General features: G+C 38.6%; 1 protein-coding gene across 5 annotated transcripts in view; it reads right to left on the bottom strand.

Annotated features, from left to right (window-relative positions):
- Positions 1 to 24,708, bottom strand: part of ITGB6 (integrin subunit beta 6) — a 152,603-nt gene that overhangs the window by 17,858 nt on the left and 110,037 nt on the right. For 4 of the 5 annotated variants that reach the window (XM_053655166.1, XM_037140422.2, XM_053655165.1 and 1 more), the window contains 5 exons: positions 24,068 to 24,157; positions 16,543 to 16,677; positions 15,916 to 16,333; positions 7,121 to 7,343; positions 4,376 to 4,473 (listed from right to left, as the gene is read on the bottom strand). In XM_053655166.1, the coding sequence (XP_053511141.1) occupies positions 4,376 to 4,473; positions 7,121 to 7,343; positions 15,916 to 16,333; positions 16,543 to 16,677; positions 24,068 to 24,157 (964 nt within the window). The remainder of the gene's footprint in view (positions 1 to 4,375; positions 4,474 to 7,120; positions 7,344 to 15,915; positions 16,334 to 16,542; positions 16,678 to 24,067; positions 24,158 to 24,708) is intronic. The other variant, XM_053655167.1, reaches the window with a different exon arrangement.

A 24,708-nucleotide genomic window follows, 5' to 3' on the forward strand; every position in this document is an offset into this window, starting at 1 on the left:
ATTCTAATCTGGTCATTCCCAAATGTTTATGCAGAGTAAAGGAAATAATCAATAAAATAAAAAGACAGCTCACAGAATGGGAGAACATATTCACTGATATATCCGATAAGTGGTTAATATCCAACATTTATGAAGAACATATAAAACTCAACACCAGAAAAAAAAAGCCAAAAAAAAAACCCCTAAATAATCCAATTTTAAAAAGGGCAAAGGCCTTGAATAGACACTTATCCAAAGAGGACATACAGATGGCCAATAGACATGAAAAAAATGCTCAGTGTCACTAATCATCAGAGAAATGCAAATTAAAACCACAACGAGATACCATCTCACATCCGTCAGAATGGCTGTCATCAATCAATCAACAAACAAGTGCTGGTGAGGTTGTGGAGAAAGGGGAACCCTTTTGCTCTGTTGATGGGAATGCAGACTGGTGCAGCCAATGTGGAAAGCAGTATGGACATGCCTCAAAACGTTAAAAATGAATCTGCTTTTTGACCCAGTGATCCCACTTCTGAGAATATATGCCAAGGAACTTAAAACACTAATTAGAAAAAACACAAGCACTCCTACGTTCATTGCAATGTTATTCACAATCACCAAGATACGGAAGCAGCCCCAGTGTCCATCAGTAGATGAGTGGATAAAACAACTATGGGACATTTACACAATGGAATACTACTGGGCCATAGAAAAGAAGAGAATTTTACCCTTTGCAATAGTATAGATGGACCTGGAGAATATGCTACGTGAAATAAGCTTGTAAGAGAAAGACAAATACTTTATAATTTCACTCATACGTGGAATCTGGTGAACAAACTGAATTCACAAGGAAAATGGGGACAGACTCACAGATGGAGAACAGGATGACAGCTAGTGGGGAGCAGAGGGTTGGAAGGATCGAGCAGAAAGGAAAAAGGACTCATGGACATGGACAACAACAGTGTGGTGATTGCCGGGGAAGGGGGTTTAGCGGGGCTAAATGGTAATGAAAAATACAATAAAGATTAAAAAAGTCCCCTTCGCAAAAAAGAAAAAAGAAATCTAACTAAAAACCATTCTCATTTGGCCATTCCCAAATGTCTATGATCTAAATAACCTGGAAGCTCTGAAAATATGGATTGCAGAGATCCACCCCTGGGCATTCTATCTGAGAGATCAGTAGTATGCACAGGTGTTTGTATTTTAGTGAGTTGTTTAATAGTATTTTTAATAAGGTGGTTCTGATAAAGAGGTTCGGGAACCTCTAGGCAACAGTTGATTAATGAAATTTGTGTTATTTCGCATGTTTGATAGCAACAGATCTGCATATATATAATCCATACTTCAGTCATTTTTTTAGATGGCCTTCAACACATGTCCTCCTGCCACGGCCCTCCAATGAACTGAGATTCATCAGGTCTTGGGGATATGCCTTTTCCCGTTTGGCTTATTTTTTCCTTCCCTCCTTCTCTCCACCGTGACAGTGCACACCCACTCTGTTCCTCTCGAACTTACTTAATGGAACATTTTATTGTCAGGTAGAAAATATGTGGAGAGCTTATAACACTCTTTTCAGTAATATTAATCCTGCTTTTTTATTCTGTTTTAAATAGGTACACTGAAGCACAGGAAGGCTTAGTTGACTTGGCCAGGATTATTTAAGTTTTAATGGAACTGCTAATATGACCTTTAAGTCATGACTCCCTTCTTACTTTAATTAATTCACCACTCCTTTTCATGATGCTGACGACTCGAGACTTGGCCTGTTTTACAGTGTTTGGGTATTAAAATGGTATTATTGAATGTGTAATGAAAGGGTCCAGCTTGGGCTGGAGATTTGCATAATTAAGCTGCTAAGGTTTTCTTTTGTTGTTCCTAAGAAATGAAACTTTCTTTTCTACCCACCTTTATGAGCGCCAGCAGTGCTGTTCTAGAATAATACAATGAAAATAAGATCTCAGGCAGTCGGGAAATCACACTTAGATAGAAAGGAAGAAATGTGAGAATGGGGGTGAGGGGGCCTGGATCTAGGAAGGTCCAGGAAAAATGGGAAAAATAGAAATCATCTGTACCAGTGAACCAAGATAACTACGTGTTTGAGACCTTTGCTCCCAGGGCCAAGTCAGTAGTTTTCAGAGAAAATGGTTTCACAAGGAGAAGAAAGAAGGGTTTCTGTGGTCAGATAACATTGAGTACTTAGAAAACTGTGTATTTATCACAGCAACTTCTCTTTGCCTCTCCTGAAAATTTGCAATGCACATGCAAATTACTCTGCATAAGAACTCAAAGGAGTCCTTCAAGAAAACAAAAGGCTTAGCTTCCCATCTCCAAAATGTATATGACCATGGAGATTTGTTTGTTTAGCACTTTTAGAATTAGCTTTAAATGGAACACATGGAATGCACTGTGAGCAACAATGCCCTGAGTACATAGATGTTGGAGTAAATTGATGATGTCTCTTCTAGTAAAATGAATTGGATAAAATTAAACCACACGTCCTCGGAAATGCTCTCACACATCATCACTGAGCAGTTTGGGAGCAATTTATTCAGATTATAAAGTTATACTCATTTTACTCTCCATCCTTGTTGGGGAGGGTGAGCTGATAAAAGACCATGGAAGAGCAAATATGTCGTGATAATTTCAAGGAGATCTGATCAATAGCATAACTGGGCAAGTAACTTGAAATAGGACTTATAAATAGGCTCATTACAAAAGTGACTTTCCAATTCACAGGCTGACAATTATATATCTTTCCCAAATCCATCAAGTTTAGTGCTTTTAAATGGTATTAGTAATCCAATTATTATTTTCAACTTCTGAGTTAGAAATAGTTGCATTCCCCGTTTTTGAAGATAATTTAGTCAATTACACACAAAAAATAATGCAAATATTTTAAATGCCACTTGAGACCTAGTTTTTATCTCAAATCCAAGCATTTACAACAATGTACTGAGAAAACTATGTATTTAAATATAGTAATTCCCTGCTCATGATTTACATGTTTCCAAGAGTCACTCCTTTTTTCCCCTCACATGTTAGATGTCCCACGCTGCTACTGAACTGAGTTCTAGTGATTTGCAGGGCATTTCCTACAATTTTTAGTCAGTTCTTGGACACACCTGGTAAATACCCCAGACGTTTGCTGTAAAATGAAGCCAGAAGGATATGCCAAGACCGTGTACTAGTTATAACGTGGACAGCCCACGAATGCCACTTTACTCAGTGCTTTGGGGCATCGTACCTTCGTTATTAGTATGAGGTATCCACCATTTTATCCAATTTTTCTTTAGTCAACAGAAAAAACACAGATGAGGGGTTTTATGAGCACTGGTCATGCCCTCTCCCTATGGGGTTACTCCACTCTGCACAGTCAGAAATCTCAATTTTGAAACAATGTAGGTAATTTTCAAAACAATATGAATGTCACTTATTTCTCCTTGAAAATGGATTAATTTTGGTATTCTAATTCCATCTATTCCAGACACATATCCTAGAGGGTCGTGAATTAGTGTCCTGATTACACCACTCCACCTGAGGTGTATCTCGGTGGCCCTCTGAAGCCGGCAGAGCAGCTGCTCCCTGAGCAGCATAATAACGCGGAGGGTTTGCGATGATGGGAAAACCAGTTCCCCCAGACTGTCCCTTTAGGAGGAGTTAGTCATCTTCTTGGTTTTAATGTTCACAAATTATCGTTTAAATGGCCTTACCAGCTAAAATACAACCCATTTAAATATTTGAGATGTTAATTTGCCAGTAGGAAAAACCTGCTTTTAAGTAATTACATTTCAAAATGACAGGCAAAAAGCAAGAGCGGGGGACTGCTAAGCAGTTAAAGGTAGCAGGCTCTTCTCGTATTTGGGAGTGAGACAATGGGGAGTTAAGGGTGGCCATGCAATGCTCATGTTTGGAAAGTTGGGAGTGAAAGCACTCAGAGGGGAGGGGAGGAAAAATGGTCCCTAACCAGCAGCTACCTGGTGTCTGAGGACTTATCAGGAAACTCATGTTACACCCTGCACTGTTCTATTTTGAAATAAAGCAATCAGATGATAGAGGATGATTTCAGGCTTGGGGGGTTAACATTAGACATTTCTTCAATGTTCTTTCTAATTCGAAGAATATAGCATTCTGGAGATCTCTACAGTTGCATTTGTTAAGCAGAGGTGAACTTGCAAACAGAGCTGAAGTCAAATGAAATAGTCTTGACTTTAAAATTCTTGTATCCCCAACCATCAAGATTTAGCCTTATAGAATACATTTCCCTTTAATAACTAGAATGAGTGAACTAACACTGTGCTACAAATGCAGTCAAGCTAACAAAAACCCTAGCACAGAGTTTCTGCCTCTCAGGAACTATGTAAAGAAAAGGAAAATGATTTAAGACAAGGAGAACCTTCTTCTTCATTGATGGTCACGCCAGCTAGTTTGCATTTGTCAGCACATTCTTCTCCGGCCTGGACATCTTCAGACAGGTGGCATTCAATGCAGCTCCTGTGAACATCATTCAACAGAGTTTATCAGTTCACGGAGGCAGCTGGGATATTGCTTTAATGCTGCAGCAGCGATTCATGCTATAGGAGTGTCTCATACAGGATGGTGCCTTTTGTACTTTCAGAAGATAGTTGGGTGATGTCCAAGAGGAAGCAGCTTTATTCTGATTTCCACTCAGTAATCAATGTTCCCTGAGCCAGCCTTGATAATAATTACTAACCTCATTTATCTCTAATGATTGCTTAAGTTTAAAAAAAAAAGTCAATTAAAAAGCCTCCTAATTATTTCGGTATTTGATTTAGCTACGTTTTCTTTTTGGATTTTCCTGGGAAGGGTTTAGGCTGGTAAAATGTAATTATAGATTAGACAAAGTTTGAATTTCTTAACAGAAGTGGTCCATATTTTCACAAGAATTCATATATGTCATGAATGACTATTAAAAAAGAAGATTCACTTTTCTGTAACTCTTTTAAGTTAATCCAAACATCGATAGGGGTATTTTCAAAAGCTGGGGATTACAGCCTTGATCCTCATTAACAAAGCAGGCTGTTTAATAAAAGATTGCTACTTACAGAAAAGTGTATTTTAAGCCCAGAAATTAAGTTACCGTAATGATGTCTATATAACAAAGTAAAACTTGGGCTCTGAATTAACCTTATGCTGAAAATCACTTCACAAACAGATTGTATGTGGAGTAAGCCAACACAGCAAAAGTTTTCTTACTGTGGACATACATCATGGTGCCTCTTTCTTCAGCTGGCCATGGAAACATACACTCTTCACAGTGTATGTTCCCCACCCTCACCCATGCCTTGTCACATCTCAGCTGAAACCTCACTTTCTTGGGCAAGTCTTCCACGACTCTTACCAGTTAGTTCCCTTACCGTGGACGCCTCTGAGTTCCTCTGAAGGAAGGGCTTAAGAGCAGCAATCTATGGGAGTGGGGACAGAAGCCTTGTCTGAAAGCTTCCCTGTGTTGTATGCATACGGCATTTATCTAAGTTCTATATTTATTTGGAGTGGCTTTTGCAGGGTGTTGCTGAAAATAGTGGAGGCTCTTAGACCCTCTGCCCCTTTGTGCATCTCACTGATGGCTGCCCAGGCTAGTCTGGCTGGCCTGTCTCCTGCCATACATGTAGTTTCTGCCGTAAAGCACTTTGTGTATCTCCAATTGGAACTGTCAGCCTAGGAATCATCATAATTACTTTTGTTTTTTTTTAAATTTTATTGGTCAATTACTGTTTATATATAATATTATTTTGTATTAGTGTCAGGCGTATAGTATAATGGTTAGACAATCACATACTTTCACAAAGTGTTCCCCCTGATATTTCCAGTACCCTAATCATGATTACTTTTAAAAATATGTGCTTTTTCCCCGCTAGATTCTCAGCACCAGTGAAGGCAGGAGCTATGACAGTTTTAGTCATCACTCCATGCCCATGGCCTAACATGGTCCCTGGCACACTACTTGCACCACCTTGGTGAATGAAAGCATGGACTCGTTTCAGAACTAACATAAGCACCACAGAGATCACTGCGATCAACCTGATTCCTCAAATTTAAACTACTTTGACTATTAATTACTTATCTTATAAACCAGATTTGAGATTGAATCATGTTAACGTGATAACATGTTAACACAGAAAACAAAATAGAAAAATAATAGAAGAAACAACTTAAAAGGACATCTTACATTAAATTCTACTCAGATAAGTCTATGTCCCCATCCTCTTGGCATTTGTCCAGGCACAGTGACAGAGAAGTTTTAACACCTGAATGGTGAGCAACCACTGAGCAAATATGGGTTTTCTTCATTCACATTGGAAATGAAAATGCAAATTTCATTTGGGTACCAGAGTTAATGAAAACATGACCTGTTTAAACATCTTGGCTGCACAATGCATCGCACACTAACATCATAACACAGCCAATTTGGAGACTTGTGTCATTTAACTTACAAGTGTTGTCCCACTTCTACTAAAAACTTAGCTGCCAACCAAAGAAATATTTCTTTTCTGGATAATAAAAAAGTGTGCTTTGTTTTTGTTGTTGTTGTTCATATGGTATAAAAGGAAATACGATCCCCAATAGTTGTACCGAACGACAACCAAAGGAAGGTGCCAAAGAGCTTGAGTGGTAAAAGAAGAGGGAAGAAACTGAAAGCCAAGATTGTCTTTCTGCCTCTGTGCCTCCAAGGGTCTGTAGATAAGAATGAATCAGTAAGGTCAGCCTTATAAACTTGTAGATAAGAAAGAAGCTTATCTGTTTCCCCTGAAGAAGTACTGAATGCAGGTGTCCTCCGTCTACCCCCAGGGTATTCCATAGGTGTGAATGGCTTTGTGACTGAGAGGCTATCTGATGTTATCGGCGTGGGACATCAGCTCAGCTTCCCTTGCTGGTCTTTTGCAGGAACCTGATTTTGTGGTCCTGGGTAATCAGGACTGAGAGAGAGGAAAGTGAAGGACTGGCATTCCAGGCTGACAGTCATGAGGCCTTATGGGCTTATATATTTTGATGGACGCTTGGAGACCAAACCCAACAAAAGCAAGCTGACATCATCTGAGTTCATCAAACGTTATTATTTATGACTTTGATCATCATGAAATATATGGACAAAAGGGACTGAAGAAAGTAGAGACATTACCGTTTAGAGTTGCAGAGATCACCACAAGTAGGACAACGTTCACAGATCAGCCCTGAGGCTCCGGGGTGTGTGCAAACACATCTGCCACAAACGCAGTCCCCTCGCCCACTGCAGAGCGCCCCGTCTTCAGAAGTGCACGAGTCCATACTGGTTGTGCAGTTACAGTACTCGCCGGTCCAGCCAGCCCTGCACACGCATTCACCACAGTCGCAGTCGCCGTTATCTGTAAAACAAAACGCCCCGCATTTCTTAGGGTCAAAACCTCTTTCAGATTTTTGGAACTATCTTTTCTGTTTGCCTTTAAACATCGTCAAAATGACTGAAGAAAAAAAATGAGTGTGTATGGGGAGAAAAAGGCAGTGAGAAGAGATATTTTATGGAATATGTTCTGCTAATTGTGTATATTTACTGATCTGGCCTCTTAACTGAAGACGAACTTGATTACCTGATGTTATATCACAGAGAATTCACAGCCAGATGAAAACAGATGATTGCTTTCACAATATTTTTTTTAGTTAAGGTGCCATAGGATAGAGATATAAGACAGACCTGGATAATACCCCATCTCTATAACACTCAAGCTTAATAATCATGAAAACCTCATCTATAAAATAGAAAGAATAAGATCTATCTCCAATGGTCAGATGAGAAGCTGTGTCCATCTCCTAGCTCTGCATCCACTCGTTAGATGTCCTACAGACCTCTAGTGAGTGCTCAACAAACTCGTTTACTTAACAAACTTTAATTGAACATATATCATGTTCCAAAGATGGTATTAGGCATAAAGACACAAAAATAAATAGACAAGGTCGCTGAGCTTATAGTTTGGGGTTAGGAGACAGACAAATAAATAGTACTATTAATAAGTACAATACAGTGCGATAACTATTATACTCACAGGGGAAGAGTTTCCAAATTAAACTAGAGATTTGAGGGAAGTTTCCAGAAGAAACTCAGCTCAGCTTGAGCTGAGTTTGGAAAATAAAGAGAAGATAGAAGAGGATTATGTGCATTTTAAGCAGAGAAAAAAAGTATAGGTTTACACCCGAAGTTTTTCATTGTGTGATCTGCTTAATACTCATGGTAGTTTCAGGTGGATATGGCCAAGGGTAGGGCAGGAGGGGAGGAGAGAAAGTCTGCAAAAAGTCAGAAATCACATCATGTAAAGCTTTATGGACTGAAGTAAGAACTTTTGTCCTGAAAATTATGGGATTTTAAGCAGGGGAAAGACCTGAACAGATAGTTACGTATCTAGAAATATCCTGGCATCAGTAGAGAGGGTCAAACTAGAGACAGGAAAACCAGTTAGGGAAATTTAAGGGCTTTGGGAATGGAGAAGAAAGGGTATGCCCTCAGGTGAGGAGCTGCTCCGGGTGTGGGTGTGATTGGTGCTGGGTGGAAGGGGAGAGGAAGCGATAGAGGGATAGAACCCTCCCCAGGCGACCAGACTGGGCTGCTAAGTGGGTGGTGCAGCTTTTCACTGACCTAGAATGAAAGATATCTCACACTCTGCCTTATCCCTAGTGCCAGGCGTGGAGTAGTGCTTAATTATTGAATGAATAGACTGTTCTGAAGCAGGGGAGGAAGAGAAGCCTTGAGAGGGGACAAAACGAGGTCACTTCTGGTTCTGTTGAGTTTGAGGGACATGCAGGACATCCTACTAGGCAGTTAAATACAGTTAAACTTTGAACAACATAGAGGTTGGGGATGCCAACCATACCCTTTCCCCCCCCACACAGGTGAAAATCTGCATATAATTTTTGACTTCCATAAAACTTAACTACTAATAGCCTACTGTTGACTAGAAAGAAACCTTATTGATAGCACAAGTAGTTGATCAACACATGTTGTGTATGTTATGTGTATTCATACAATAAAGTAAGGTAGAGAATATAAAATATTATTAAGAAAGTCATATGGAAGAGAAAATACATTTACAGTATTTAGTGAAAAATATCTACATATAAATGAAACCACGTGGTTCAAGCATGTGTTGTTTAAGGGTCAACTGTATATATAGGGTGGGGCAAAAGTAGGTTTATAGTTGTGAGTATGCAAATCACAGGGTTTATTCTTGTATTATTATTTATTAACTATTGTATTATTTTCCATACAAACAACTTTTCCCCCATCCTGTATATGAACCTAAAACGTGCAGTTCGGGATCTACTAAAAATAGATGGCAGTTGAAATTGCTGTGAATCAGGTCATAGGGGATACAGATACAGATAGTCTGAAAAATCCCTGCAGAGCACTAAAATGTGATCAGAGAAAGGGATCCTTGCAAAGGGCCTGAGAGGTAAGAGGGGAAAGAGGGATGTTGCGGAAGCCCAGGGCAGAGGCAGCTTGAAGAAGGAGGAGCATGGAGACTTGCTACAGGCAAGTATCTCATCCAGTCCTGAAAAACTCCTTGTGGATCTGGCCACATAATACTGCAAGAAATACTATGAAATGATAAACAAAGTATTTAATATAATGGCTTGTGTGTTTTCATAATATTTTGGGGGGGTTCTTACCATGCCCAAGATACTAAAATAGGCATTTACCATTCCAAACAAATAACATTTAGTCACAGATTTTATAACTGGTACTTTTCTGCAAGAAAAAAAATGTGTACCAGGCATTGCCTCATAGGTTTTGCTCTTCCAGCAACTTTCCGAAGGCACATAGGAGTGGTGGTGGGGGGTGAGTGCGCAGATCTGGAGCCGGATGGCCAGAATCCTGGCCCAAGTCCTTCCTGGCTAAGTGAACTTGGGGAAATCACTTGACTTTTCTGTGCCTTAGTTTCCATCATCAATAAGGAGGAATTATTAATATCTATTTGATAGGATTATTATTAAGATTACATAAGATAATATATAACAGTATTTGCAATATAGTTTACAGCCCATAAAAGCAGTAAGTAGATGTAAGTTAGTATCATTATTCCTACAAACTATTCAATAGGAAGAACTTGAAAACAAGATTATCCATCAGTAATAAAACTCCTATAATTGTACTGAAAACTAAAATATGTAAAAGAAATCATAAGTGAGACAGGTTTTTACTGATAGAAGACACTACTATGTTCACTGTATAAAGAAGGGTTCTGGGTTTTCTCTTGTAAACTTTCACTTAGTGGGTACTGACTTTCCTGCATTTATGACCTGGCTTTATGCTCAAGAGCTTTGAGGCAGGAAATCATAGTGAGGCAGGAGATAGGAAGGGGGAAACTCTGGAGGTGCCCCAGGGCTAAAATAAAGGACATAAACTCAGGACAGAGATGCTGTTCCAAGACTGGTTGTTCCTGCTTTTTGGAAAAGCACTAAATCATGGTGAATCATGAATGCACCGGCACAGAAGACGCTACATGATCCCTGCTTCATTACAATAGCATAATAATAAATTAACATTGTGGGACTCCCTTCCCTGGTGGCCAGTCAGGGAAAATCATGGGAGACCACATGCGCAGTAGCTTTAAAGTAATATAACTACTTGAACATGTACAATAAAACCCCACCAAAACTGCTGGGAAATATCCTTCCTGTAAGAATAGAATCTCTCTAGCCCCTGAGGTCAGTCTCTGCTCAGAGATGGTCCACTCCCATGTTCTGTGGAGTGTACTATTGCTTAATAAATCTGTTCTCTTCCTGCTATACACTCTCTATGTGATTGGTTCAATTCTTTGTCCATAATCACCAAGAACCTGGTTAACTGTGCCTGCCTGTGATAATAGAACAAAGGAGAAAGCCACAAAGATTTCAAAGTTGGATTCTGATATATGCAAAAATACATATGTAAGACTTCTAGCCAAGATGGAGGGATAGGTAGATATGCTGTGCCTCCTCGTACAACCAAAAGAAGGACAACAAGTTTAAAAACAAAAAGCAACCAGAGCTGACAGAAAATTGAACTGTATTGAAGTCCAACAACCAAGGAGTTAAAGAAGAAACATTCATCCCAATCGGTAGGAGGGTCAGAGCCAGGCAGCTGAGAGGACTCTCAGCAAGGTGGTGCCTGACAGAATGGGAGGTCCCACATTAGTTTAGTGTGTGCATAAGCCAAGAGGAAAAACTGGGGAGCAAGACAAACCACGCAACCCAGGATTCCAGTGCATCAGTACAGAGAAACAAAGCCTCAAGACCTCTGATTGAAAAAACTTGTGGGGGTTGAGGCGGCAGGAGAAACTCCCAGCCTCATAGGAGAATTTGTTGGAGAGACCCTAGTGGTCCTAGAACTTACTCAAACCCACCCACGCAGGAATCAGCACCAGAAGGACCCAATTTGCTTGTGGGTGGTGGAGGCAGTGACTGAAAGCTGGCCGAGGAGGGCCCAGCAAGTGACATTGTTCCCTCTTGGACCCATCCCCAACATATAGCACCACAATGTAGCAATGTGGGTTGCCTCGCCCTAGCAAATATCTAAGGCTCTGCTCCATACTAGTAATAGGTGTGCTGAGACAAAAAAAAAAATGCCCCAAATGAAAGAACTTTGAAATGAAAGTTCAAAGCTCCAGAAAAAATACAACTAAGCAATGATGAATTAGCCAATCTATCAGATGCACAATTTAAAACACTGTTAATCAGGATGCCCAGAGAATTGGTTGAGTATGGTCGCAAAATAGAGGGAAAAGGAAAGGCTATGAAAAGTGAAAAAAGGGAAATACACACGGAACCAACAGTAAAGGGAAGGAAACCAAGACTCAGATCAATGGTTTGAACTGGAAGGAAGAAATAAACACTCAACCAGAACAGAATCAAGAAACAAGAATTCAAAAAAGTGAGGAAAGGCTTAAGAACCCCTGGGAGAACTTTAAACATTCCAACATCTGAGTCATAGGGGTACCAGAAGGAGAAGAGGGAGAGCAAGAAATTGAAAATTTATTTGAAAACATAGTGAAGGAGAACTTCCCCAAAGTGATAAAGGAAATAGACCTCCAGAAAGTCGAGGAAGCTCAGAGAGTCCCAAAGAAGTTGAACCCAAGGAAGCACACACCAAGGCACATCATAATTACATTACCAAAATTTACAGATAAGGAGAGAATCTTAAAAGCAGCAAGAGAAAAGGAGACAGTTACCTACAAAGGAGTTCCCATTAGGCTATCAGCTGATTTCTCAAAAGAAAACTTGCAGGCAAGAAGGGGCTGGAAAGAAATATTCAAAGTCATGAAAAACAAGGACCTACATCCAAGATTACTCTACCCAGCAAAGCTATCATTTAGAATGGAAGGGCAGATAAAGTGCTTCCAGATAAGGTCAAGTTGAAGGAGTTCATCATCACCAAACCCTTATTATATGAAATGTTAAAGGGACTTATCTAAGAAAAAGAAGATCAAAACTCTGAACAGTAAAATAACAATAAACTCACAACTATCAACAACCGAACCTAAAAAAACAAAAACCAACTAAGCAAACAACCAGAACAGGCACAGAAACAGAAATGGAGATCACATTGAGAGTTATTATCAGGGAGGTGGAGGGGCGAGTATGGGGGAAAAGGCACAGAAAATAAGAAGCATAAATTGTAGGTACAAAATAGACAGGGGGTGGTTAAGAATAGTATGGGAAATATAGAAGCTAAAGAACTTGTATGTATGACTCATGGACATGAACTAATGGGGGGAATGTGGGTGGGATGTGGAGTGCAGGGCAGAGGAGATTAAGGGGGAAAATGGGACAACTGTAATAGCATAATCAATAAAATATATTTAAAGGGAAAAATCCATGTATACACTGAAGGCATATATCTCTGTAATGAAAGATAAGAGTTGGAATTTATATGTAATATATATGAGCATAAATATATGTTTACACACACTAAAATGACATATAGTTTGTTAATGAAAGATAAGAGCTGAAATTTATCTGGATGTATAACATTAAGACATATTCCAACTGCATTTTGTAACCTATTTAATTCATAATTGAACTAATTATTTCAAAGCTAAGAATAGGTAGGTGATTTAGGTCAAACCATTATTATATGTAAGTTATCCTCTAAACTACAATTGCTTTTTGTTCTTCCTCAGCAAAGGAGAAAATTTATTTGCATGATAGGGAGTGATTACTGTAGTAAAATTTATCCTTAAATATAAATACGATTTATGAATATTGTCAAGTGAAATGTGCATCTCCAGATGCTTTGGGAATGCCCAAGTGTGTCATTGCATAAGAATTAGTTGGCAGAAATCTAGAAAATCTTTCATGAGCTTTGTTCAGAATTAAGAAACCTTTCTTTCTTTTTCTTTTTTCTTAGCAATTTTTATTTTATTTTTAAAATTTAAATATTTTACTTATGCTATTATAGTCCCAACTTTCCCTCTTTGCCCCCCTCCACCCCGCCTGTCCCTGACTCCCACGGTCAGTTCCCACACTGTGGTCCATGTCCATGGGTCATTCATATATATTCTTTGACTAATCCTGTGGACTTGTTGAAAAAAAGTTGAAGAAACCCTCCCTTCTGTGGGCTGTCTAGAACCATCAGCCTAGTCATAAAAGTTGCTAATTAATATCCACAAGCAGCTAATTATCTTAAATACCTGTTCATAAGATCACCACAACAGAACCTTTATAATGGCTTCATGTAGAAGCAAGATGAAAAGTAAAAATCAAGAAAAAAGCATCAGGCTCTTTCAGAGGAAAGGGTCTTTCTGGAATGCCACTGACCGATAACTCTAAGTGCACACTGGCAGGAAGATTTTATTTGCCTGTTAGAGTTTCTAGCCTCTTACAATCAAAATATAAGAGACTAATGGAATCTGGGCAGGAAATAAAAGGGGTGGAGTCCTGTATCTGTGAGTGCTTGCAGATGGAGAGGAGCACTGTGATGACGGCCCTTTGGAGGAGTGGCACACAGTTCTGAAGTAAGTGAGGTCTACGCACGATCTGAAGCTGTAGCATACTCGGGGCTCTGCTGTGAACAACAGAGTGTCCATTCACGAGGCACATAGTAGGTATTCCATAAGTGTTCATTGAGTTTGGATAATTGTACTTAATTTTATCATACCTTCTAATAAGGGACATTACTAATAATAGAGTAACATCCTGTGCAATGTTAGCAAAAAAACAAAACAACTTTGAGAAACAGTAATGGTTCAGTATCGTAAATTACCCCAAAGAATGAAGGCAATTGGCACTGGTGAAGTTTTGAGTCCAACTGAAGTAATCATTGCATTTTCTAAATAGAATTTCTTTAGCAATCATTGCATCTGCTACAAAATGGCATTACTGTCAGACCTTGTGAACTACAGTGCACAGATCAAGTCCCGGTTTTTTTAGTGTATTTCTGTTTGCACGCATGGTATAAAACAAAATGCAAAGACCATAAAAAAAACTGTAAGAACTGTGTTGCTGAACACAGTTCAGCAATTTGTACTACTCTAGATCTCTTTGATCTAAGATTTAAAGGGTGAAATATAGGTGGAGTTAGTATTGCTATTATATTGTATTAGATTACCCTTAAGATGTTTTGAAAGGTAATTTCAAATGTTTGGAGCACATATATTATCAAAAGATCTTTATTAGAAATGCAATCTGGGGTTCTGCTGAAAATATGCTTTCCAGGATGTGGCAGTAGTCTTTGGCTTTAGATTTTGTCCTGTGTTCATACTGTGAAAAGACTTATGTAGGTTTGGAAACACACCCATTAAATAAAGAAATACACCTTGCAGTGAAAAGGGAGAAAAATGTGTCTCATTCTGGACAGACCCTAAATTTTTCATTCTCTGGGGGAAGAGAGAAGGAGGCCTCAGAGGAACCTATTGCTAGCAACAGCAGCAGCAGGGAAATGAAATGTAAGTACACTTCTAAGGGTATCCTAGGGTTTTCAAAGAGCATGGGATACTTTGTGTGTTCTTTTCTCAGGCCCCCTTTCCTGAAAATCACTCTCTTTCATATGTTCCTGACACTGTGGTTTGGAAAACACAACTTGCTTAGTTTTCTCTGAAGATAATAGCTTTCTGTTTTGAAAAGCTGCCTGCCCACACAATGTGTAAAGGGAAGTCATAAGAGCTTAAATTCAGCACTTACTATTTGGACTGTAATCATTTTAGAGTGTATGAACACATTTCTAAGTCTTGTCTTAACAGATAATCTTTAAATATATACACACGTATCCAAATGATGACATACTAGTCACGATATACATATATATATATTATATTCTGTAAAGTGGTTTTACATCTACAAAGAATACTAGAACATGAGCATTTCTATTTAAAAATTTTCTCAATTTCAAAAAATTTGACAATTCTCATTTTTATCCTATCAAAACCATCTTTATTATACTCAGTTTTTAACTTAGTACCTATCACATAACAGATGTTAAAAAAACATTTGTGAAAATAAAGGCTCTGAAAATCCCTTAAGGTTTTTTATATCCTTTGTTCTTGACATTATGCCCCTTAAAAAGCTTGTTTTCCAAAGTAATAGGCATTTAAGAGTTGGGTCTGATACCCAGTAGACTGATCCAGAAAAGTCTGAAACATAATGAAATTCAAATTATATCCAGTTTTGTGGAGTCTGTGTAATAACCAAAGGGAAGGCATTTCCATCTTTTACCTGTTTACTATTTGGGAAATAATAATAGAGATGCAAATTGAATTGGCAGTGATCTCACTACAAATGAATGCAAGAACCAGAAAAAAATACAAGAAAAGACCAGTTACCTTAGGTCTAAAGATTAACCCACCTCATCTAATTAGCAAATATTTATTGAGCATCTACTATGCCCAAGCAATTGTGGAAGTTCAAAAGATGAGGAGCCCCTTCTTGACACTTGCCTATTAGCAGAATAAGGTGGATTTAGACGTAGCCTACCTCCGCAGAGCAGCCCTTTGTGTCTCACGCAGGAGAAATTGTCACACTGGCAGTAAGGCCCATAAATGTTTCCATAGGGAGACAAGTGGCAGATGCACTGCCCACAGTAGCAATCGCCTCTTCCACTGCATGAGGGGTAATCCGGGGCCTCCTTGCAGGCATTTGTGCTCATAACGTCCTCCCCACACTCGCAGCGAGGACCCATGTGGCCAGGGTTGCAGGCACACACGCCACACTGGAAGGAGCCGTTCCCATTGTGGCATTTGGAGCTGTTCACTTCCACTTCTTTCTGACAGTCACAGATGCATTCTGGAGTGACAAGTATTTCTAGGGCATCCCCCAGCCCTACAGGCTTTATGATAATGTTCCTGCTTCTTTTCTCACAGTTTGGTATACTCACAGTCACGTTGAATGAAGCCTGGAAAAGAAAACGCGAATTATCTCCTATCCACCAAAATGCATGGGAGGAAACCAAGCCACATGGGGATCTGCTTTGCCAAAGGCGTTTACGTGTTAGGAAATCTTTATTAGAAAATTCTTGAAGGGAAAAGTCCAGCTTCAGTGCACTAAGGTAACTCCTGACTTATCCTGATATTTTTTCGGACCACCCATGGGCCATCTACTTACTGTGTCTCCCACCTTCATGTGAGAACATTTCTTTTGGTGTGGGAAGAAGGTGCTGTTGTTACAGATCGCTGTGAATGACAGGTTGAGTCCTTCTGTGTCTCCTAATACTTCCAGCTCCACCTCGGACCGTAGTTCCTTTCATTAAGACATAAAGAGTTAAATTAGGTCACAACTGGAAAACGCAGCCAGAAGAAGAATCTGCAAATCATGTTTATTGAACTACAGAAGAATAAAATTAAACTATACATAAAGGAAATTCACAATACCATCCGTCAAGCAAGCAAGATACACACACACAACTGTATTTTATTAAATCTAAGATGCTGGTAATGATAAGATTCACCATTATTTTATAACAAACTATGACCAAATACCTCAAAGCCATTTTGTACAACATATGAATTAATGTCATAAGTCTGTCATTGCTTTGAAAGTTATTTTACCTATTTTGAAACATCTGGAAAATTCTCCGGCCCTGAGTTGCATCGTTTGGCATATAAGAGGCAATTCTTTCACTTGTACTGAGCAACAAAGTGTAACATCTTTTTCTTATAAGTACCATCATTTTTCAGTTCCCATAAAACAGCTGGTTGTTACTTTGCAAGGAATACAGAACTGCAGTCATTCCTCCAATAATGAATACTCTATTTGCTTCCCCAATATCAAGTGTATACCCTGCAGCTCTGTTTTGGTAAATTTCTGCCATATATAATAACTTCTTATTTTAATATCAAATCAAAGTGTATACTTTTTAAGATATTTTACAATGACAATTATTCTCAACATTTATAGTACAAAGAATAGTCTTAAAATTGGAGTAACAATATATATAGTTATGCCCAAGTACATATATATACATGTACAGGAAATGAAAACTACAGCATGACTTCCACCTACTACCAGCATTTGTGAGACACCATTAATTATATAAAATGTATCCCAGTTTTAGAGATGTTAAAATGTGGGAGAAACTGTGCCTTGAATTCATTGAGTACCTATTTTATATTTAGTGTCGAGTCAGGTCTGGGGAAATGAGTCTAAGTCCAGATTTCTTCAAGTTCATCTGCCTTCAAGATGATCATCATCTTACTCAAAAAAACAAGATGGATAGATGGTCAATCAATGTGCCATTAAACTGAAAAACATTATACAATACAGATGAGAGTTTAAGACAGCCCAAAGCAGTGAAGGCTGAAGTTTTAGAGGACTAGTCCTTGGCAGCTGTTGGATTTAGATGTGTGGAAGGGATGACAATGGTGTCCCAGGGGAGGAGATCAGAAGAGAGAAAGATCAGTGCCAGGAGTGGTACAGAATGAAGACAAAGGGGTTCAGACCAAGCTAACACTCCAGCTGTCCTGGGAGACAACAGAAAACAAAAAGGCCTGCAGTTTAGAGAGATGAGTTTAGACCCATGGTAAACATCATTGACAGCTTTGAAGCAGGGGCTGGATCCACTGAAGATACAGTGAGAAGGTAGTTTTCCAGAAGGTGAGTGCAGAACAGACTAGTGGAGGGGATTGGAAGACTTGAATCAAGAAAGCTGAGATATTGTTGCATTCACCCTGGCCTGAGGCATGCGGATCAGGGACTGAGGCTGCTTGGTATGGATGATGTAGATTGAAAAAAGGAAGACTAAATATGAGGCATATAGGTTACAGGAAAGGGGGAGATAAAGGCAAGGTTTTTCAGGAGAAAGAATGTCAAAGAAAGCAGAGGGAGGGCTCGTTTTGGGGGGGGAGTTAGTATTACTGTTCAGACTTTCTCTGTTCTTCTTTCTCTTAAAAATAAGTATGTTGATATTGATATTAGTAATTTTTTAATATATCTACTTGGGCAATAGAAACGAAAGAAAAAATAAACAAATTGGTCTACTCTACATCAAACTAAAAAGTTTTTGCACAGCAAAAGAAGCCATCAACAAAATGGAAGGCAGCCTTCCAAATGGAAAAACATATTTGCTAATGATATATCTGATAAGGTGTTAATAGCCAAAATATTATATATCAAGAACACATACAAATTAACACCAAAAAACCCAGCAATCCTATTAAAAATGGGCAGAGGACCTGAATAGACATGTCTCTAAAGAGGATGCACAGATGGCTAATAGACATATAAACAGATGCTCAACATCACTAATATTTATAGAAATGCAAATCAAAACCATGAGATATGGCTTCATACCTATTGGAATAGCCATCATCAACAAATCAACAAACAATAACTGCTGGTGAGGATGTAGAGAAAAGGGAACCCTTGTGTACTGTAGGTGTGATAGCAAATTGGTACAGTCACTGTGGAAAGCAATATGGAGTTTCCTCAAATAATTAAAATAGATCTAACTATGACCCAAGAATTCCACTTCTGAATATTTATCTGAAGAAATCTAAAATACTAGTCTGAAAAGGTGTACACATCCTTATGTTCCCTGCAACATTATTTACAGTAGTCGAGATATGGAAGCAACCTAAGCATCTGTCAATAGATGAATGGGCAAAGAAGTCATGCATAGGTACAATGAAATATTACTCACTTATAAGAAGAATGAAATATTACCATTTGTGACAACATAGTTGGACCTAGACAGTATCATCCTCAGTAAAATAAGTCAGACAGAGAAAGACAAATACATATGATTTCACTTGTATGTGGAATCCGAAAAGACAAAGTAAATGAACAATCACCTCTGAATAAGGCAATTCAGACACAGAGAACTAACTGATGGTCCTCAGATGGAAGGAGGGTTGTGGGGTTGCGTGAGGAAGATGAAGGTAACAAGAAGTACAAGTTGGCAGTTACAAAATAGTCCTGGGAATGTGAAACACAGCATAGGGGGCATAATCAATAATATTGTAATAATTATGTGTGGTGTCAGTTGGGTAGTAGACTTATTGGGGGAATCACTTTAAGTTACATGCCTGTGTATAAGTTAAATGTCTTACTATGCTGTATACCTGAAGTTAATATAATACTGAATGTCAGTTGTGGCTGAATTTTTTAATTAAAAAAATAAATAAAAGTGTGTACTTGGGGGGACAAAGCCCAATTATTAAAAATAAAAATAAAACTATAAGTTATGAAATATGAATTGCTATACCTGAATTCATCTAAAAAGATTTGAATTCTTATACTCACTTCATTGCTGGAATTTTGAAAGCATATTCAGCTTCAAATTTTCCTTATGTATAATTTTGCCACCTGTGCAGTAAGATTACTTTCCTCCAAATTCTTAATTGTTGACTGAGTCGTTCCTCTTCCCTCCCTGTTTATTTTCTCATATTGTTACTCCTTCAGCAGATGAACATACGCTAACTTTTCAGAATACGCACAGAGATTGAAGTGGCATTTCTCAGTCATAAAGATTATTTCTATCATGTCTTTTGGATTTTAAATTCTGCTAGTATAGCAATAAAGTTTACTCTTTGAATCTGTTTCATTTCAACTAATTACAGTTTAAGTTTATTCATTCAGAAAATATGTATTGAGTGCCAGACACTGATTTAGGTTCTTAGAAAACACAACCGCTAAAATTGCTGACCTTTTGTAGTTTATATGCCAGAGTGGGAAGACAAGAAAGAAGAAAAGCATAATAAATAAGAAAATTATATAGCATGCTAGCAGGTGATAAACGCTATAGAATAACCAAGGGGGAATGAAGAGTAGGAAAGCGTGTGCAGAGGTGGTAGGCTGCGATTTAAAAAAACTAGCCAGGAGAGGATTCATTAAGAAGGTGGCATTTGAGGGAAGTAAAAAGAAATTAGCCATTCCGATACTGTAAAAAGAGTGTTCCAGGAACAGGGTACAACCAATGCAAGACCCTAAGACATGAGTATGTCTGGTTTGCTCTGGGAACAGTATAGCAAGCAGACTTGGGCTGCTACACTGGAGCAGATAGTTGGAGGCGGGTAACAGGAGGTGAAGTCAGAGAGGTAATGGGGTTCAGGGAAACAGATCTGGGAGGGTCCTCGTGGGCTGTAATAAAGAATTCAGTGTTTATTCAACATGAAATGAGAAAACGGTTAAGGTTATGTACAGAAGAGTGATATGATAGACTTTGTATTTTAAAAAGAAAACTCTAGCTGTTTTGCGAAAACAGAATACAGGAAACTGAAGGTGGAAATGGGAAGTAGTCTTTAGGAGGTTTCTCGATAACTGCAGTGAATGAGGATGGTGGCTCTGACCAGCATGAGAGCAGTGGGGTCAGGGACTGGATCAAGCTCTAAACAATTCTGAAGACAAAGCCAACAAGATTTTCTGATGAGTGAAATTTGTGGTGTAAGGGAAAGAGGGGGTCAAGACTGATTTCAAGCTTTTTGGCCCGAGCAAGGAGAAGGATGAAATTACTATCAATTTAGGAGTAAAGTAAAGTATTAGTGAAGTATGTTTGGGAGAGTTCAGGTTACTTTCCTGATTGTCAACTCACATATCAACTGACTCCTAGAAATCCCTACTTGGGTATACACTACAGAAATACTGTCTGATTGCTGGGACTCGCTTAAGGTCCATCCATGATCATGAATTTTAAGTGAGACTCGTTAGCATGATTCCATGTGTTTTCCATTCCCATTCAGCTGTGCAGAGTGAGTGGACAGTAGGATTTAACCAGCACCATGTTTGGCCAAGGAACTTCAAAGGAGCAATGAGGGGCAGGGGAGTTGACGGCTTGTCTAAGGAGTGAACATAATGATTAAATCTAAGCTGGGGTTCCTGGCAAGAGAAACATGAAGGGGATGAGGAAATATAAAGGGTGGGGGGGGCACCAATTAATTGGAGATCCTGATGAGTTGAAAGAAATATTAAGAGTGAGCTGGAAAGAAGTAGTAGGAGTGAGTTGAAAAGATAGGAAGTGGTGATCAGGAATGGGTTGCATGCAGTTGAGATCATGGAGTTTATTGGCAATGAGAAGGTTTAAAGTAGGACAAAACACTGAAGATACGAGAATGTAATTAAGTGATAAGTGGACAAGATTGTTGTTGGAACAGAGTTCAAGAAACTGAGAGGGCAGTATAGGAAAGATTTCACACACAAATATATACACACACAGGCTGAAATCCTTGAGACAGGAGTAGTGCTGAAGACAGTGAGTAGCACAGTGAGTCAGGAGCTAAATGAGAAATGATAGATATGTCTACAAGTCTGTAGATGACAGAAATCTGGGGTAGGGGGTGACATAATCTGACCAAAATGAAATTCTCATCACTGTATAATTAAAATATCATACCGCAAATTTTACCAGGAATATTTTAATGTGAGTTTCCCAAAGAAAGGACATAAACATTTATTTGTATATATCATCATATTCTTCATCCATTTACTGGACATCTACCATGAACCAAGCAAAACAAAACAAACCAAGTCACTTCCTTTCTGGAGCTTAAATATCAGCAGAGAACTTAGCCTTGGGAGCATTAATATTTCAGTAGCCTTTATTATGTGCTTAGGGAAAGAAGGAAATTAGTGAATGATAGTCAGATGAATGCACATCTGGTATTTAAGGTTTTTTATGTCAATACAGCACTAAAATATTGAGCTGAAGTTCGTCATCATTGGTTATAAACCACAAATACCTCTCCTCTACTAGAAGTCAGTCAGAAGCATTTCCTGTTTTCTTTCAGTATAGTCTCATTCTTTTTCTTTTATAAACTGGAAAGAAATTCAGTCTATGGATGTCACATTTTAATGTCTTTTCAGAATACCTTCAAAAACAACAGAATAGAAAAATAATTTGAACTGGTGCCGAGATCTGTTGCATACTGGATCCAGTGAATCTTGAAGTCTCCATTATAACTCCAGAGCAAGATCGAGACAGTAAAACAAGGACAGGAGATTCACTTCAGACATGTGGTACCTTGATTTCAGTAGTCCTGTAAGTTATGTAAGTGAGTTGTAACCACAGAGCGAGACGTGTCTCTGACCGAGCAAGCAGGGACATAGACCAGGCTAGTCAGATAGGAGAGGGAAATAGTTTGACAATTCACTGTTTTCTAATTTGCTTAATTTCTTTGAAGATCTTAGTGGCCAACACTTTTGAGAGAGCTGGGTTAGGGAAAATAGTGTGTTCTAATTCAGTGAAGGATTGCTATGTGATTTTCTTTTATTCTACACGTTAAAACTTCTAATTACTGCATAAAGGCAGGAGAAGCTTTTCGTATGTTGTTGACAAGCTTTCCTGCCTGGAAGAATTTCAAGCATGAGCTAACGTGGTGATTAATTTTTGATGTGAACTAAGAAAACTGAAGTTTCTGAGAACAGAAGTGAAAAAAAAACCATATTATAATTTTGATGGACATATCTATATTTTATTCTCTGGGGAAGTGTATTTGAGCAGGAATACTTTGCTTTTCCCACTTAAGGTAGGTTTCAAAATTGATGAGGCAATATCAAAATTATTGGGGAATTTTTGCAAGATATGTTGCTCTTGTTCCCTTAAAGTTCTGAGACAGCTGTGAGAGGAATCTGGACACACCTGTTTTTACAAAGCTTCCCAGATTCTTCCCCCAAATTCTGAAATGTCATGTAGTTAAGGACAACTGGTCAGGATATGCTAAATATTGGGATAGAGTGCATATGAGAGTTAAGTGTAATTTTAAAATATCAAAAATTAGAATTTTATTCATTAGGTATTATGTGACTGTCTCTAGAGCAAATATTAAAGCTTAGTTCTTTATAAAAATGTACTTTTTTCATTCTTGTCCTAATTTAGACCTTCCTCACTGTCTTTGTGTGTATGTGTGTGTGTGTGTATGTACTTTTACTTTGAAAGTAAATGCAAGAAAGGATAATATTTCAGATGCAAAATTACAAAGAGTTGGCAATTGTCCATCTACTGCTGATGATCCAAGTTATGAAATGGGACAAAGAAAGGAAACAAAGCAACTCTGTAGGTGTGTACGTCATTTTAAGGGAGGAATTCTGTCCTCAGGTTCAAAGCTAATAAACAAAGTTGAGGCAACAAATACATATGTGTATATATATTATAAAACTATACATATCTATTATATATACAAATATAACATATATAAAATGGAAAATTTCCTTGGTTTTGATAGCAGAGACTCTACAAAGTGTACAAAGTGGTGTTGCTCCTGGTATGCTTTGTGTGTGGGTTTGATTTTGTTTTGTTTTGTTTTTGAGTTATGTTGTAGTCTCATTAAACTTGTGGAGCTGGCAATTGAAACTTGTTTTTTCCCTTTTCTTTTTTCAGGCAAGAAAGAGGGGAGCTTAATTGTATGAGTCATGGATCCTTTTCAGTAGACTTAAAACTTTGCTGTTGCTTATAAAAACATCCTCAACTTTATGATCAGATGTATTATCTTTCTACCTTTGGCCCCACCTCTCAGGAAGACTATCTGCAAATAAAATGAACAAAATTCATATTTAGGCTGCAGTAATGCAGAGATTTTTCTCTGAAAAAGCATTCTCTCTACCAACAAACTAAAGTGCAGTTAACTGCCTAAAACACACCTTAGTTTTTTGAATATCAAAGAAATACAAAAAAACAGAAGCCAACTGTAAAACATCATACTTCATAAGCGGAGATGATCAGCTGCAGAATGTTTCCAGAGTCTTTCTGAAGTAGCCCTACTGTAGCTCCAGGAATAAGTTTTGCATAATTCTGTAAACAGAAAAGAATAAGTCAATCTTTGCTCACTGTAATTGAGAAATGTCGAGTGTGGGGTTCCGCCTGCTGGTTGAGAGCGCCTTTACTTAACCTGCTGGGGGCAACAGGCTCCTTGAGGGTCAACAGGCCTTACTCTGCCACGGTAGCCCTGCCTCCTGCGTGCTGCGTCTGGCAGGGGCGCTGCTGGGGAAATCGAGTGTCAGTGATCGCTTTAGTCTACGGATGTGATTTATTTCACGACTGGAGGCAAGTCTCAAATAATAGTAACACGTATGTCCTCTGTCCAGAAAATCCTGGGCATACTACCAGGAACTATCTTCCCTTTGTTTGAAATGTTGCAAAAACCAAGATTTGGTACACATGGGCCCCTCACCGCCATCAGGTCGCTTTGTAAGTCATTTAGTCCACGGGTGTTAATTGTCAATCACTTGGCGGGGGAAAAAAAGTGAATTATTAGCTGCTTGCTGTAAATTCCCTCCTTCCTAGCGGTAATGGGCGCTCTTCTGGGATGTCAGTAGGCTGCTGTGGTTCTGCACTCATCACCA

This window comes from Artibeus jamaicensis, unplaced genomic scaffold (assembly GCF_021234435.1).
Source record: "Artibeus jamaicensis isolate MK-2021 breed Jamaican fruit bat unplaced genomic scaffold, CSHL_Jam_final contig_936, whole genome shotgun sequence".
In the NCBI taxonomy this organism is placed as follows: Eukaryota; Metazoa; Chordata; class Mammalia; order Chiroptera; family Phyllostomidae; genus Artibeus; species Artibeus jamaicensis.